We start from the raw sequence: 18,897 nt of genomic DNA on the forward strand, positions 1-18,897 counted from the left end.
CGCAAGAGTGGCGGCCTGGGAACCCACTGACAGCAGCAGTCTTAGCTGTGAGCAGCACCCTTGGGGATAAAATACCAAGCCTGGTTCACAGTGCAGAGGGCTAGGACAGAGCATTAAATGAGTCTCAGCCACTCACCTGGGGCTCCTGCAGAGGGAGGGCAGACTGGACTGGAACTCTGGGGACATTCGGGATTTGGAGGGTGCTCAGTTTTTGCTGAGTAATGGCCACAAAGGACAGTGGCTAGCTTGCTCCTACCCAGCCACACGGGATGGTGGCCAGCTAGCTCCTTCCCAAAGCTGTGCTGAAAAGCAGCATCCCCTCCCTTGGAGATTCAGCCCCTTCTGGTTGAGGCAAAGAAATACAAATTAAGGCTCATTAACAACCAGCATCTGTTTCACCCACTGAAAATCCTCTTACCTTGAACATCAGGGCTACATTTCAAGGCTCTGAGTAACTGAGACTACTAGCCTCCAGGCAAAAAGCTAGAGGATAACTGAACATTTCCTGGGCTTGCAAATCTACCCAGGAAAATAAGACTTAACAGTGGTGTTCAATGTGGGTTTCCCATGATCATCCAAACCCAGTAGAAGGAGCCACAAAGAGCAGAACACCAACACACAAAGGCAATTTGACATGCTCCAAAACCCACTGAGATAGCCCAAATGGTAAAACAAAGAAAAAAAATCCAAATGAAAGAACAAGAGACCTCAAACGAAGATGAGATAAATGAATAAGCAAGTAATCAGAGGTAGAGTTCAGAGCCATGATGTTGAGGAAGCTCAACAGCATGAGTAGGGACCTCAACACCATGAGTAAAGATGTAGAAACATTGAAAAACAACCAAGTGGAAATGAATAATGACATAGCAGAAATTAAGAACACATTGGAAGGACTAACCAGCGGAGTAGAGGAAGCTGAAGACCAGGTCAGTGAATTAGAAGACAGGGTAGAAAAAGTCAACCAATCAGAAAAGCAGAAGGAAAAAACAATTGAAAAACAGAGACAGTTTAAGAGATCAGTGGGACAACTGGAAATATAATAACATTCGCATCAAGGAGTCTCCAAAGAAAAAGAAAATGAGCAAGGGTTAGAGAATATATTTGAAGAAATAGTGACACAAAAATTTCCTAACTTGGTGAAGGAAGAAGGCATTCAAGTTCAAGAACCACAGAGAGCCCCAAGTAAGAAGAACCCAAAAAGGCCCACACCAAGACACATAGTAATTAAAATGCAAAAAATTAAAGACAAGGAATCCTAAAAGAGATAAGAGATAAGCAACAGGTTACCTACAAAAGAACCCCCATAATCCTATCATCTCATCAGAAACACTACAGGCCAGAAGGAAATGGCTTGAGGTAATCAAGGTCATGAAAAACAAGGATCTGAATCCAAGACTACTGTATCCAGAAAGCCTATCATTCAAAATAGAAAGTCGAATAAAGAGCTTCCCAGACCAAAAAAAAAAAAAGGCTAAGGGAATACATTAGCACCAAACCAGCACTGCAAAAAATGTTTAAAGGACGGCTGTAATTAGTAGAAGAAATAGGAAGAAAGAAATAACTGCACTAAACAAAAATGGCAATAAATAAGTACATATCAATAATCACCTTAAATGTAAATGGATGGAATGCTCTGATAAAAGGACACAGAGCCTCTGACTGGATAAGAAAACATGATTCACATATATGTTGTTTACAAGAGACCCACTTCACAACAAAAGAAGCACATAGGTTGAAAGTGAAGGGATAGAAAAAGTCTTCCAAGCAAATGGAAAGGAAAAAAAAGCTGGTGTAGCAATACTCATATCTGATAAAATAGACTTCAAAATGAAGGCCATAACCAGAGACAAAAAAGGCTACTACATAATATTGAAAGGATCTATCCAACAGGGAGATATAACATTGGTAAACATATATGCACCAAATATAGTAGCACCAAAATATATTAAAAATCTTCTGGAGGACTTCAAAGAAGAAATCGACAGCAATACAGTCATAGCAGGGGACTTTAACACCTCGCTCACCTCACTGGATAAATCATCTAGACAAAAAATTAACAAGGAAACACAGACTTTAAATGAAGCGCTAGATCAAATGGATTTAACAGATATCTATAGAGAATTACACCCCAAAACTGCAGAGGTCACATTCTTCTCAACATGGGTCATTCTCAAAGATAGACCACATTTTAGGGCACAAACTAAGTCTTTGCCAGTTCAGTGAATGGGTTACCATGGAGATCAAGGAAGAAATTAAAAACTTCCTGGAAACCAATGAAAATGACCAGACAACAACACAGAATCTATGGAATGCAGCGAAAATAATTCTGAGAGGGAAGTTCATAGCACCACAGGCCTGCCTCAAAAAAAAACAAGAAAAATCTCTAATAGACTATCTAACCTCACAACTTAAAGAACTAGAGAGCAAACAAAAAGAAAACCCCAGAGCAAGTAGAGTGAAGGAAGTAGTAAAGATCAGAGCAGAAATAAATGACATAGAGACCAAAAAGACAATTCAAAGGATCAATGAAACAAAGAGCTGGTTTTTTGAAAAGATAAACAAGATTGATGGACCTTTAGCTTGACTCACCAAGAAACAGAGAGAGAACCCAAACACACAAAATCAGAAATGAAATAGGACAAATAATAACTGACACCACAGAAATAGGATAGTTAACAAATATTATGAATAATAATACAGGAAAAATTGGACAATCTAAGGGAAATGGACAAATTTCTAGAAACACATACTATCCCAAAACTGAACCTAGAAGAGATGAAAAACTTGAACAGACCAATAACAACTAAGGAAATTGAAGATGTAATCAAGACTCTCCCAGCAAACAAAAGGCCAGGCCCGGACGGCTTCATGGTGGAGTTTTACCGAGCATTCAGGGAAGAACTGACATCCATTCTCCTGCAACTATTTCAAAAAATTCTATTCTTCCATACTCATTTTATGAGGCCAGCATAACTTTACTTCCAAAACCAGAAAAAAAAAAAAAAAAAAAAACACTACAAAGAAAGAAAACTACTGGCCAATATCCCTGAAGAACATACATGCCAAAATCCTGAACAAAATACTACCAAATCGGATCCAGCAACACATCAAAAAAATTATTCATGATGACCAAGTGGGATTCAACCCAGGGATGCAAGGCTGGTACAATATTTGCAAATCAGTAAATGTGATACACCACATAAACAAAATGAAAGATAAAAATCACATTATCATATCAATAAATGCTGAAAAAGCATTTGAAAAAATCCAGCACTCATTTCTGATAAAAATACATAGCAATTTGGGACTAGAGGAATTATATCTCGATATAATAAGGGCCATATATGAAAGACCTACAGCCAACATCATACTCAGTGTACAATAACTAAAAGCATTTCCTTAAGAACAGGAAGAAGACAAGGATGCCCACTTTCACCACTCTTATTCAACATAGTACTGGAAGTCTTAGCCACAGCAATCAGACATGAAGAAAAAAATAAAAGGGATCCAAATGGAAAAGAGGAAGTGAAAATGTCATTATTCATGTATGACATGATCTTATACATAGAAATCCCTAAAGACTCCATCAAAAATTAATTAGGCTTAATAAATGAATTTGGCAAAGTAGCAGGATACAAAATTAACGTCAAGAAATTGACACCATTCTCATACACCATCTATTTCTCATACACAGAAATAGAAACTAAAAACAATTCCTTTTGTCATTGCAGCAAAAAACATTCCATACCTAGAAATAAACTTAACCAAACTAGTAAAGGACCTATTTTCAGAAAACTACAGGACATTTGAAAAAGAAATAGAGGAAGATATAAAAAGTTGAAACATATATCTTGTTCATGGATTGGAAGAAGTAACATCATTAAAATGTCCATACTACCCAAAGCAATCTATGGATTCAACGCAATCTCCATTAAAATGCCAACGACATATTTCACAGAACTAGAACAAATACTTAAAAAGTTCATGTGGAACCAAAAAAGACCTTGAATAGCCACAGCATCTTGTAAAAGGACAAAGTAGGCAGGATCACAATAACAGACATCAGGTTATACTACAATGCTACTGTAATTAAAACAGCCTGGTGATGGCACAAGAACAGGCACATAGATATATGAAATTGAACAGAGAGCCCAGAAATGCTCAATTAACATTTGACAACAGTGGCAAGAGCACACGGTGGACTAAAGACGACCTTTTTAATAAATGGTGTTGGGAAAATTGGACAGCTACGTGAAAAAAATGAAACTAGACCATCAACTTACACCATACACAAGAATATATTCAAAATGGATCAAAGACTTAAATGTGACTCGTGAATCCATAAAAATCCTAGAAGAAAATGTAGGCAACAAAATTTCAGACATTATACGTAGCAGAATTTTCACTGATACATTACCTAAGGCAACTGAAACAAAGGAAAAAAATGAACACATGGGACTACATCAAACTCAAAATCTGCACAGGAAAAGAAACAACCACCAAAATGGAAAGACAGCTCACTGTATGGGGAGCATAATTGCCAATGACACATCAGATAAAGGGTTAAGTTCCAAAATATATAGAGTGCTCATACAGCTCAACAAAAGGAAGACAAAGAACCCAATTAAAAAATGAGCAGAGGAACTAAATAGATACCTCTCCAAACAGGACATACAAGTGGCTAAGAGACATATGAAGAAATGCTCAACATCACTAATCATCAGAGAGATTCAAATTAAAACAACAACAACAATGAGGTATCACCTCACACCTGTCAGAATGGCCGCCATCAACATATCATCAAAAAACATGTTGGTGAGGGTGTGAAGAAAAGGGGACTGTAGTACACTGCTGCTGGCTGTTTTCCACTATGGAAAACACTAAGGTGTTACCTCAAAAAATGAAAAGTTCAATTGCCATTTGACCCAGTGATCCCAATTCTAAGAATATACCCTAGGAAACCTGAAGCACCAATTAGAAAGAATATATGTACCCCCATGTTTGTAGCAGCACTATTTACTATAGCTAACATCTGGAAATAGCCCAAATGCCCATCAGTAGACGAATGGATAAGAAAGCTGTGGTACATATACACAATGGACTAGTATGCAGCTGTAAGAAAGAAGTCTTTGAGACGACCTGGAGGGACCTGGAAAGTATTATCCTAAGCGCAACAAGCCAAGCAGAGAAAGTCAAGTATTATATAATGCCAGTTATTCGTGGAATATGACGAACATAACAGTCTGAAGAACAGGTTAGTCCCAGACATGTGGAGGTAGGGTACAGACTGACAATTCCCAGAAGAGGGGTTTTTTGGGGAAGATATAAACTACAGACCTTATATACATGTACACATAACCAATGGACATGGACAACAAAGCTAGGGACACGGTGGGGAGGGAAGGGAAGGGAAGGAGGGTGTCAATCGGGGAAAAAGGAGAAACATCTGTAACAAAAAATAAATAAATAAAAATTTTTAAAAAAAGATGGAAAATGTAATGTATGATTAAAGAGGTCAGAAGTTCAAGAGGTAAATAAAACAAAAAAATTCTGATAGCTCTTGGAGTAGAACTGAGGACATAGAGTTAGAACATGGCAGGAATTTCCAGACTGTGTAAGTGTTAGGATGTTGGGTCCATTCAGAGTCTGCCCACTGAGAATGGTTTGCATCAAGTTGGTTAACAGAGTTGTCCATTAGCACATTTATTTTTATTGATTTTAACCTACATTTACATTACAACAGTAAATAAAATATTTTACTTTTTTTTAATATTTGTATATATAGAAGTGATTAAAGTTGTTATTGTACATACATGCATATTATATATATTTAAATAATAAAACACCATTTTGCTTTATATATGTGTGTATATAAATAAAATCTTTACCATTTTGTGTGTGTGTGTGTGTGTGTGTGTGTGTGTGTGTGTGTGTGTCATAGTGAGTAGAGTAGCAGAGTTACTGGGCACCCAGTAAAAGTTTTTAATTATCCTTGGGAAAGGAATTTCAGTTTGTAATAAGTCCCCCCCACACACACACACCAATGTTCTATTTAGATAATTTTGTTACTATTTTAAATTCTAAGCATTTAATTTTTAGTTTTTATTTGTGTACAACGACTTTTTGCAATAAATATTGTACAGATTATTTTGTAACTTTATTAAATCTGACTTAAACAAAGAGACCAACAACTGAAGATGATTTGCCACATGGTAATAGATCATATGCTATAGGAAAATGTTGCTTTTGTTGTTTTCCCAATAGACAGTTTCAACTATAATTATTACAAAGGTACATTAGCAAACATTAAAAATAAATTATCAAAAGAAGTTCATGCTGTTGACTCATCACTCCCATATTCATTATTATTATTGAAAATCAGTAGTGCTAACTATATTGGTTTCCTTCCTGATTGAAAATATTTAAATCTAGAAAGCACAGTATTTCTTAAGACATTATGTATATTAAAATTACAACTATGCTGCATTGTATGAGCAATGACTTTTAAAAAATTCTTTACACATATGATAAGCCTGATGATCATTGCTATCAAGGTTTGAAGATGCTGAATACTCATATAACTGGTATTTAAAATTTTGATGTGTATTTCATTTGTTACTGAATATCAAGAACACATTTTTTGTTTTTGCTCATATAAAGTAAGTTAAAATGGGGTCTTTTGTAGAAGCACCCAGCCTGTTTAGAATGATATAACAGATGCCTGAATGTTCACATATCAAATAAAATGCCAGCTTTCTGTAGAAAAAAAAAAAGGTGTCAAAAAGTTTCCTTGTACCTTTAACACGTGTGATTATGTAGTACAAAATGCAGAGTTTGTAAAATTTCTTGAATATACAGGCTAAAAATGAATAATTCAAAACAACTCTCAAGTTCTACATTCTATTGTCCCTTTATAACACAGGCAGAAGATAGCAGTGCACTCCCAATAGAGCTGAATTTTCACAAGTTACACCTCTGAAAATGCCAGATGGTCTATGGTCTACTTTTGAGAGCTGTCACATATGTAAAGATTTGAAAAAAGAAAGACAGCTGAATGAGAGCAGGAAATTGTTAAAGAGAGAGCGAGTGTCCCTAGGCATCACTTGTTTTAAGAAGCATTGTGTTGTCGTTCCCATGTAAGCATTTATTTTTTTTAAAGCTATACACAATAAGAAAAATAAATTTGTTTAAAGCCAAGTAGTTATGGTTTAGTCAGTCAGGTGTTTTTATCCGTTATTCAAGAATAAAATCATGTTTTCAACTTTTAGTTGTAATTTTACTGTAAGATTCAAGTCACACACCTGGAAAATTATCAATGAAGTTAAAAATAAATGTCTGTTGAGATAACTAATATATTTAGGCTTTAATTAGTTTTGATTTGACTTATATACTGCATGCATGTGTCAAAATCATGGAACTAAGAAAGTTTTAATGTTAAAAATAAAATTTGAATGAAGAGATACTACTTGGTTAACTTGACCATAATACAAAAAATTATAGTAAAAATAATTAGGTGACAGTGAAACAAAAATTAATGTACTGTAGTTTATCTACCAATAGCAATAGATATAATTTTGAAGACTGACATGTAATTAAATCATTAAGGATGTGTTTGAATATCACTCCAGCCATACCCAGTTATTTGCATATGGCCAATTTTGATCGTAGATCAGATCTGTCAGTTTTAGAATTTGGTGGCAAGACATAGTTGTCTTTTACCACTTTTATTTTTATTTATTGAGAATATTTAACTATTACATAGTGATTTTAAATTTATCTTGGATTATGTAATATGACAGGACATTTTTGATTGATAAGAAGTCTCTCCAGCATTTCAATTTAACTGAGCTCTCAGAGTGCTTGAATTATTCTTTCCAGAGAAAAAGTGGTCTAGTACATACCACTTATTGGTGAGATAACTAGAAAGTGCTCTGAAAAGAACACCAGATTAGGTTTAACTCTCTTTAATTGTCTTCTTTGGCATCTCTTTAAATAAATAATGTGTAACTAGCTTTATGTTCAGTAGCAGTCATTAGGATGTCATTCTCGTTGATACAAAAAGTTACAGGTGCAGTAAATTAATCTCTAGATCAAATGGTTATTCATCCATAAGAAATAGATTTCCTTTTGCAGATACCTTGATGGCCAATTGTAGTTATAAGAAAGGTGTATATGGCATTTAAACAGAGAAGTAACCTTTTTTCCCCTCAGAAGTTAGTAGAAAAACAAAATACTTTGATATATTTTACAACTATTACTTTGTGATATTCACAAATATTTAATTTTTGACAATTATTCCTCTGTTGTTTACTAAAGAACTGAAAAACTGTCACAGGTATTTATGTATTAGTTTTATTCATTTTTAAATTTTTATTATTATTGTTTTGTTAATCCTTTCCCGAGTATATTTTTTCCATTGATTTTAACATAGAGAGGGAGGGAGCGAGAGAGAGAGAGAGAAAAACATCAGTATGAGAGAGACACATCAGTTGGTTGCCTCCTGCATGACCTTGACCCAGCTGGGGATGGAACCTGCAACTGAGGTAGTGCTCTTGACTGGGAATTGAACCCATGACCCTTCGGTCTGCGGGCTGACGCTCTTAACCTATGAGCCAAACCGGCCAGGGGCATATAGTAGTTTTATAAATCAGGTATTAATGTTAATAGACTTGGTATGAAGGGATGCTTTTAAGTAAAAAAGTCAACTTGTCTTTTTTTGAAATTTATACATTCATGAGCAGAATATTTTGATATATTAAGATGTTTATCTTAAAAAGACAGGATATGTGAACAAGATCAGAAGTAAATGATGTGTGCTAAAGATATACTCAAATGCAAACTGTTTCTTTGTCAAAAATATATTACCAAGTTTTATCTAGTCCCTAGATCACATATAATCAGTCCCTTTTAGACATGATCAATGCCAAGTATAACTTATAGCTTTGCATACAATGTTTTTTAAGTCAAAGATTTCTTAGTACTCAGATTTAATTTACATTTTATAACTGCTCATAATCATAAATTGAAAAGATGACTAATTACAACAGCAGTTTTAGATTCGGAAATTATAAAAGTAAATTTTGACAATGAATGTTTTTTGTTGTTGCTGTTATTTTTAGTTGAAATGCTTTCATTGATAGCATTGCTTAGGAGATACACAATCAAGGTAAATGTTGATTTTAATAATCTCATTATTTAACCACTATAAACAGATAATGTTTTCTGAGGAGATCAGAGCTCTTAGCTGCAAAACCAGAATCCATTTTGGCTGATCTAAATAGAAAACAAGTCTATTAGCAACACAGAGACTCTCCCAAGAGTTACACAGCTAAGGACCACCCCTGTACATTCAATGGGACTTCTCTAATGAAAACTTCACTGCTGCACTGTTGGCCCACTGGTCTGCTAGGAAGTGGAAAGCACACACTGCATCCCACAATATTTCTCTATAATGTCCAGCTTTGATACAGAAGTCATTGTTCTTTTCCTTTTATTTCAAAAGATCATTGAATAGTTAACCATTATCAGGGATAGGGAGATAATACTTCTGTGTCTCTGATACCCAAAAGAAGACCTAGTACATAGAAAGCAGTTCACTTTTTCTGTTGAATGAATATTGAATTACTTTTTCAGATTTCTAACTTCAATTTTCTTAAAAAACACTTTTTCTCTTCTCTTTTTATATTCCTTTTGTAAAGTCAGCTTCGTTGTCCCCCTTTCTCATTTTCCCTTTTAGTAAGGGTATTTTCTCTATGTTTATGCAATATTATTTATGTTATATATTTTGTTTATCATTATTATGTTCATATTTATTAGTATTTTACTTTCTTTTCTCTTTCATTTTTCGTTTGGGTAAAATCCAAAAATGTTGTTACCGAATGTATTTTTTATTATTTAAAATATTAAATTTATTTTTAACTTGATAAAATTTTCCTGCTTTTTAACCTTAGCCCAACCTCAGCGCTTACCTCAGCTTCAAACTTCGGCACAGGAACCATGTGACAGTGACGATGAAATAGGCAAGATAAAGAACTGCTACAAAAATCTGAGCAATGGAAATGGAATTCACCATGGGGCCAAACATGTATCTGCAGATAATCGAAGACTTTCAGCACCTGTTTCTCAAAAAATGCATATAAAAATTCAGTCCAGTTTGTCTGTAAATAGTGATATCAATAAGAAGAGTAAAATAAATGCTGTCTTTTCCCAAAAGCCAGGCTCCTCACCTGAAGGTAAGTTCGAGATACATACGTATATTGTTTGACCATGTATAAAATCATTTTCAATAATAATTATTGGATCAATCAAACATAAATGAAGTCAGACAAATGGGAATTTTGGTAATACACAGCTTCAATCCCCAAAGGAGAACATAGGCTATGAAAGGAAGCATTGGCAACTGACATCCTGCTTTTAGAGTATTTTTTTCTAGAGTGTGTTGGTCATTGCTTTAAATATAACTACTATACTAATCTTTCAACACCACATTTAAAAATGTAAATAAAACATTGTGGTGGCACATGAATGTATGTGATTATTTGTTCTGTTCCTGGTTCAGTTATTTGGTTCAGAGATAAAATCACCTGCTTGCAAATCAGTTCTTAAATATGCAAAACAAAACCAGAAAAAGATTTAGTGATTTTTATCTCCTTGCCAGAGACTGGGCCAGGTGATCTCTGTTGCTTGACTGACTTGCATGTTCTAACCCCCTCACTCCATTCCAAGCTCACTGTGGTCTGGCCTTCCATTTCTCTCAGGAACTAGTTATACTGCCTTCAACTCTGCCTCATCCTGCTTTTGGCCAGATTCAAATCAGGTTAAATACTATGAACCTGAGAAACCTTTTCTTTATTATAACACAAACCTATGTGATGACAATGGGTTTATAACTTACAGAGTTTTTTATTTATTTTTTATCTTCACCCGAGGACATTTTTGCATTTTTTGTTCAGATAGAATGGGACGGATAGAGAGGAAGAGACAGAGAGAGAAACATCGACGTGAAAGGGACACATCGAGTGGTTGCCACCCACATGATACAACCAGGGCCAGGGACAAACTGCAACAGAGGTACATGCCCTTAGCAGGAACCGAACCCGGGTCTCTCCAGACTGCAGGCCAATGCTCTAACCGCGGAGCCAAACTGGCCAGGGCATATAGCTTATAGAGTTTTTTAAAAAATAAAAATGGCTTGCTATATTATATTTAAAAAGGAATAGTCTCCCCCCATATTTAAGATTCCAAATTTCTCCTAGCATATCTATGTTACTCCATTCTTTCTTTTTCCCCCTGTTAGTAGTTCTTGAACATCAAAAGACTCAAATATTTTATCTGATACATACACACACACACGCAGTTTGTTTGTTTTTGTATTCCCAAGATATGGATAAGGGGAAGTCCTTTGTAATCCTGATATTATCACAAATTCTGTCTCAGACTGGATTTTGGAGGCATGAGAAGTAGGAAGCATAAATGAAGATGACTAAATATAATGTCCTATCCATAACTTTGCTGTTAGACTGTAGAATTTACCCAGTTTTAGGTTTATTTTATTTGATTGCTTGAATCTAGATGAAAACTCCATTGTCCTAATTTGTGTTTACTCAAAGTTACATTTTCATGCTTTTTTGCTGCTATTTAAGATTGTGACTTAAAATTTTGTTACTTCTTTTGATTTTCAGTTTTAAAGTTAAGTTTATTTTCTTGGCAAAGCACTGTAGTTAAATGAAAGAAACAAAAACAAAAAGTAAACAAGCATAGAACTGGTAGATGGCAAATTAAAAGGAAAACATTCTCAGCTCTGCTATCAGCTAGCTGGGGGCTTGGGTTTTCTTTTTCTTGGGGCTGCTTTTTCTTATAAAATGGTGTGAATGGTGTTGATTACAAATCTTCAAAATAAGTTTTAGTTCCAGGATTCTGTGATGCTCTCTTTACAGCAAAGCAGCTTCACTCTACAGACAGGTCTCTTGTTGCACAGATTGTGTGGAAAGCTTGGTTGAGAAGAACTCTGATAATACCTGTGGAATAGAATAGGGCAGTGGCAGAAAGGTTTCTTTTTTTGTAATTTTTTTTTCTTTAATGATTTTTGAGAGAGAGGAAGGGAGAGGGAGAGGGAGATAGAAACACCGATGAGAAACACTTCTGCATGCCCCCCACTGGGGACTGGGCCCATAGCCACAGGGAATTGAACTGGTGTTCCCCTCCCCCCCGGCACATGGATTGACACCCAACCACTGAGCCACACTGGCTGAGTATGGCAGAAAGGGTTTTGATGAACAGACATAGCATCTGGATTTCAGAAGGATATGTTTCAGAATAGCAAGTCTTAAACAGGCTCAATATAGGTCCAGAGGCATGGATACATGGAACAGATGGATAGATCTCAGAGGGGAGGGGTTTGGGGAGGGACAAGAAGGGATTAACCAAAGGAAAAATACACATATATGCATAACCCATGGACAAAGACAGTAATGTGGTGAAGGCCTGGGATGGGGTGGGGGCTGGGTGGAGGGGGTCAAATGGAGGACATCTGTAATACTGTCAACAGTAAACAATAGCAATGGGGATATTTAATAGCTAGAATTTTCTCAGTTCTATATTTTTCTTTTTTGTTTTACATTTTTCTTTAGTCTTCAGCATCTATGTCTGTTCTTACAGTAAAATGGGCAAATGAGTAGTTAAGTAATATTCACTAAAAACCTCAAAAGCAGTTAACCATGCCCAGTTTGACAATGTGTGTTTTTTCTGAATAAGTGGTGCTTGTGGTTACAATTTTTAATTTGACATAAATAATATTGACAAGCAGAGAGGGGTATTTTGTGGTTCAGATGATGGAATTAGGTATTTAATCATTTCATAGTGTTTTATTAAGAGTACAAAGTACTTTTTTGCTGATCAAGTTTGGAAAATACTTCTAAGGTATGGGCCTGTGGCTTATACAAAGCTAAGAATTGACCCAGCCACATAATTGAGACAGTGGGTTGGTGACATGTTTTGATATGTCTTTAACTGGGTTATCTAAGACTTGATTACACATACACATGTGCTCTATCAGATTCTCTTTTTAAGTTGTCTTCGTTTATGTAGTTACTTAGAATCATTCTATGTTACCAGGTATTGTTCTACCCAGTTCGCTGGTATGAACTCATTTAGTCTTCCCAACAGAACAATAATGCTATGAACATTATGTAATTATCTAATTATAAGTGAGGAAACTGAGGCACAGAGAGGTTAAGTGAAACCAGCAAAGTTAATTAGTGCATGATAGAATTGAGATTTAAACCCAGACAATTCTGACTCCACAGTATGCTACTAACCACTGATATTTTTCCTTATAAAAGTGCTCTGAGAAAAAGGTAATTTACTGGCTGTGACATTACATTGGATGCTGGTATTATAACTTCAGGTAAGGCAGGGATCTTCTTTTTACTATAGATTTGCTTTCTTGAAGTCATACCTATTAAAATTTAAAAAACAATTCTCACACCTGTACTGGTTTTAATTTTTTTCTCTACTAGGCTTTAAATTATTGAAAGACTGGATTGAGTTTGAGTCAATTCTTTCTCTTTTCTTTTTGGTTTACAGCAATGCCCATTACTTACATTAGCTTCAAAGAGTTTCCCAGAAATTAGTAAGCGATACAATTTTATTATTCCAAACCACTTTATCCTACTCTTCTGTGAAACTAGCACTGAAAAATAAAATGTGCACATGTCCATTTAAAAAATGTTCTTTTAAAATGTACTTTTTATACAGTCGAGGAAAAATAATCATGTGGGAAAATATTACATATTTTATGTAAAACTTTTAAATTAGTAGATTTTTATTTGTTTTAATTAAATATTTTCATACATACTTTAATTTTCTGATTGCATCACCCGGGTATAGAGTTTTAAGATTAAATGTTTAAAATTCTTGACCTTGGAAATAATTATAATATAATTAATTATCATATAAATTGAAATTGCCAAGTTTTCATTAGATGCTAAGATACATTTCTTATCATAAGAATGACAAATCTTAACATTTTAGGTATGCCAGTTATAGCGATATTTATAAAAGAAATGCATATCCAATTCCAGCAACAAGTGCTGAACAAGAGAGTCAGGAATATTGTATACACAGTAATACCCAGGATCAGGCTCTTTTTTAATTACACAAAGGCAGTAGATCCTAGTGCAGTGGTTCTCAACCTGTGGGTCACGACCCCTTTGGGGGTCGAATGACCCTTTCACCAGGGTTGCCTATGACATAACAGTAGCAAAATTACAGTTATGAAGTAGCAACAAAACTAATTTTATGGTTGGGGGTCACCACAACATGAGGAACTGTATTAAAGCATCTTGGTATTAGGAAGGTTGAGAACCACTGTCCTAGTGATTAGAGTGCAGATTCCAGAACCAGCCTGCTTGGGTGCAATAACAGGCTTTACTACTGACCAGTGAGTGATATGTCCTTGGGTAGGTTTCTTAACATCCTTATGCTTCAGTGTCTTATCTATAAAATGGGGATAATTTTAGTGCCTACTTCATAGAATTGTTGTAAAGAGGAGTTTAGTTCATACTGCATTTAGTTGAGTTAGAACACAGCCTATCCCAGATGAAATATTTGGAAAGTTAGCTCCCATTTTCATCATCATCTTTAAGGAGCACACAGGGAGGGGTTAGCATCCTGGAGAAGGCAATGCTTCTACAGAGACCTGAAAGATAAGATTAGGTTAGGGAGTTGAGGAGGCATTCAAGACTGAAGGAATCTTATGAAATATGCATTTTATTCAGGAACCATAAACTGTTTGTTGTTGCTGAGAACCTAAATTAGGAGAAATGAAACTGGAAAGGTAAGAAAGAAATAGTCCACAGGCAGTTTGGCATGCCCTGTATTTGAAAGCTGTATAGCCAGATATACAAAATCTTTCGAAGGAGATCATTTTATATCCAGTGTACTGGATATTTCTTTGAAACATTATATTTTCTATTCTCTCCATAATGAAGCAATTCCTTAGTTCATTTATGTAAGAACTATTACCATAGGTAAAACCAATGAATTGGTTTTAGAATTGTTGACCTTGTGATGCTAACAAGTTCTTTAGGAAGTCTTTGGATCTATGGAGAGACTTAAGCTCAGTTTTCTAATTTTACTGGTTCTCTCCTTCCCTTTCTTCAAACTATTCTCATGGTTTCTAATCATTATGACATTTCTCTATCTCTTTTTTAGACTTCTTTCTCCCTTCTTTACATTGTTTTTACCCTTGTATTTATAGTCTAGCTGTTTTTCACAACATACCATAGAGACAGGCATCAGTAGGGAGGTTACAGCCATAACTCTATGGGAGACAGTCTGGATAGGGTGCACAGCCTTATAAGGGTTGTACCACAACGGAGCAGGACAGTTTAGAAAGCCCACTAGGTAATTCCATATGTCTCAAACCCTTCTTCCTTATAATCACTGGTATAAAATGGTAAAAATATATATTTTTGACCTTACAGCTTTCTCTTCTCTCCTTATCATCTGCAAACCCTGACCTAACTTGAAATTGTGCCTTTACTGCAAGGCATAGAGGTTCCTGCACACATGGTTAAGTGATGCAGCTGAAAGCCTTTGCTTCTTTTTATTTATTTATTTATTTTTTTATTAATTAATTTATTTTTTGTACAGATGTTTCTCCTATTTCTCCCATTGACAACCCTCCTCCAGATTTCTCGTGCCCCCTCACAGCATTGTTGTCTATGCCCATTGGTTATGCATATAAGTTCTTTGGTTTTTCTCTTCTCTCTCTACCTGCCTCTGAGGTTTGTCAGTCTGAAGTCTACTTCCATGTCTCTGGGTCTATTTTATTCATCCACTTATTTTGTTTATTACATTCCACAAATAAGTGAGATCATGTGATAGTTGTCTTTCTCTAACTGGTTTATTTTACTTAGCATATTACTCTCCAGGTCCCTCAATGTCATCTTAAAGAATAAGAGATCTTTCTTTCTTACAGCTGCATAGTATTACATTGTGTATTGTACCACAGCCTTTTTATCTACTCATCTACTGGTGGATACTTGGACTGTTTTCAGATCTTAGCAATTATAAATAGCACTGCTATGAACATAGGGGTGCATATATTCTTTCTGATTGGTGTTTCAGGCTTCTTAGGATACATTCCCAGAAGTGGGATCACTGGATCAAATTACAGTTCCATTTTTAATTTTTTGAGGAAATACCATATTGTCTTTCATAGTGGCTGCACCAGTCTCCATTCCTACCAGCAGTGTACTAGAGTCCTCTTTATTCCACACCCCCACCGGCACCTGTTGTTTGATGATTTGTTGATGTCAGCCCTTCTGGCAGGTGTGAAGTGATACCTCATAGTCATTTTAATTTGCATCTCTCTGATGATTAGTGATGTTGAGCATTTCTTCATATGTCTCTTGGCCATTTGTATGTCCTGTTTGGAGAGGTGTCTATATAGGTCCTCTGTGCATATTTTAATTGGATTCATCTTCCTTTTGTTGCATTGTATGAATACTCTATATATTTTGGAAATTAACCCCTTATCTGATGTATTGTTGGCAGTTATGCTATCCCATGTAGTGGGTTCCCTTTCCATTTTGATGCTTGTTTCTTTTGCTGTGAAGAAGATTTTTAGTTTGATATAGTCTCATGTATTAATTTTTTCTTTTGTTTCTCTTGTCTTAGGTGTTATATCAGTGCTGCATGTGATGTCTGAAATTTTCTTGCCTATATTTTCTTCTAGGATTTTTATGGATTCATGAGTCACATAAGTCTTTTAACCATTTTGAGTTTATTTTTGTGTATAGTGTAAGTTGGTGGTCTAGTTTCATTTCTTTGCATGTAGCTGTCCAATTTTCCCAACACCATTTACTAAAGAAGCTGCCTTTACTCCATTGTATGCTCTTGCCACCTTTGTCCAATATTAATTGAGTATCATGTCTTGAGTCAATTTCTGGGTTCTCTGTTCTCTTCCATTGATCTGTATGCCTGTTACTATGCCGGTACCAGGCGGTTTTGATCACAGTGGCTTTGTAGTATAACATGATATCTGGTATTGTGATCCCTCCTGCTTTGTTTATCTTTTTCAAGATTGCTGTGTAGCCCTGGCCAGTTTGGCTTAGCGGTTAGAGCGTCAGCCTGTGGTCCAGAGAGACCCGAGTTTGGTTCCCGCTAAGGGAGAGTACCTTGGTAGCAGTTTGTTCCCGGCTCTGGTTGGGTCGTGCAGGTGGCAACTACTTGATGTGTCCTTTCACGTCGATATTTCTCTTTCTCTCTCTCCCTCCCACTCTATCTGAACAAAATATTGAAAAATATCTTTGGGACTTGAACACCTCACTGACATCACTGGATAGATCTTCGAGACAAAAAATTAACAAGGACACACAGACTCTAAATGATGTGCTAGGCCAAATGGATTTAATTGATACCTACAGAGAACTATTTCCCAAAATTGCAGAATTCACATTCTTCCCAAATGCACATGGCACATTCTCAAAAACCGACCACATGTTAGAACACAAACTAAGTCTCTACAAGTTCAAGAAGACTTGTAGAGAAGTCATATCAAGCATGTTCTCATATCACAATGTCATGAAACTAGAAATCATTTACAATAAAAACACTCAAAAACATTCAAACACATGGAGGCTAAATAGTATGATATTAAACAGTGAATGAGTTACCAAGGAGTTCAAGGAAGAAAGTAAAAACTTCCAGGAATTCAATGGAAATGAACACACAACAACACAAAATCAGTGGGATGCAGCAAAAGCAGTCCTGAGAGGGAAATTCATAGCACAAGAGGCTTATCTCAAGAAACAGGAAAAATTTCTAATTGACTGTCTAACCTCACAATTAAAGAACTAGAAAGCAAACAAAAAGAAAACCCCAGAGCAAGTAGAAGGAAGAAAATAGTAAAGATCAGAGCAGAAATAAATGATGTAGAGACCAAAAAAAGAATTCAAAAGATCAATGCAATAAAGAGCTGATTCTTTGAGAAGATAAACAAGATTGATGTATCTTAGGCAGACTCACCATGAATCAGAGAGGACCCAAATAAACAAAATCAGAAACGAAAAAGGAGAAGTAACAACTGACACCATAGAAATACAAAGGATCCGTAAAGAATACTATGAACAATTATATGGCAGCAAAATGGACTATCGGTGAAATGAAAAAATTTCTAGATTCATGCAGTCTGCCAAAACTGAACTGGGAAGAAATAAAAACTTGAACAGACCAGCAACAACTAAGGAAATTGAAAATGTAATCAAGAGACTCCCAGCAAATAAAAGCCTGGGCCCAAACAGTTTCATGGAGGAGTGTTACCAAGTATTCAAAGAAGAACCAATACCCAACCTCCTCAAACTTCCAAAAAGATGTAAAGACAAGAGAGAAAAAATTGCGGCAGAGTGAATGGAAACCACAGATCATCTCCCAGGATCAAACTGAAATTACAACTAAAATAAATACAAATCATCAGGAAAAACCCTTATGACCAGGGAAAGAAAGTGGACACCAAATAGAGCCTGGAAGGAACTGCACAGGTGAGAGAGAGAGCAGACTGGGAGCATAGGGACAGTTGAGGGCTGTTTTAGCTGTGAGCAGTGAGTTCCCTGAAGGGACAAAGCACTATATCAGCTACAGCCCTTCACCTTGGGCTTACACAGAAAAAGGACTCCTATGGTGGTCACATATATGTTTACCAAACTTATATCCCCTTGTTGGATAGATCCTTTCAATATTATGTAGTGACCTTTGTTTCTAGTTAAGGTTTTTATTTGAAGTCTATTTTATTGGATCTGAGTATTCCTACCCCAGCTTTTTTTTTCCTTTCCATTTGCTTATAAGATTTTTTTTCCATACCTTGATTTCAACATACGTGAGTCTTTTGTTGTG

At 35.7% G+C, this 18,897-nt stretch overlaps 1 protein-coding gene across 2 annotated transcripts in view; it reads left to right on the plus strand.

Moving 5' to 3' along the window:
• Nucleotides 1-18,897, plus strand: part of MDFIC (MyoD family inhibitor domain containing) — a 131,048-nt gene that overhangs the window by 72,322 nt on the left and 39,829 nt on the right. For both annotated transcript variants that reach the window (XM_036247248.1, XM_036247249.1), the window contains exon 4: nt 9,951-10,232. In XM_036247248.1, the coding sequence (XP_036103141.1) occupies nt 9,951-10,232 (282 nt within the window). The remainder of the gene's footprint in view (nt 1-9,950; nt 10,233-18,897) is intronic.

The sequence above is a fragment of the Molossus molossus genome, unplaced genomic scaffold (assembly GCF_014108415.1).
Source record: "Molossus molossus isolate mMolMol1 unplaced genomic scaffold, mMolMol1.p scaffold_m16_p_7, whole genome shotgun sequence".
Classification (NCBI taxonomy): Eukaryota; Metazoa; Chordata; class Mammalia; order Chiroptera; family Molossidae; genus Molossus; species Molossus molossus.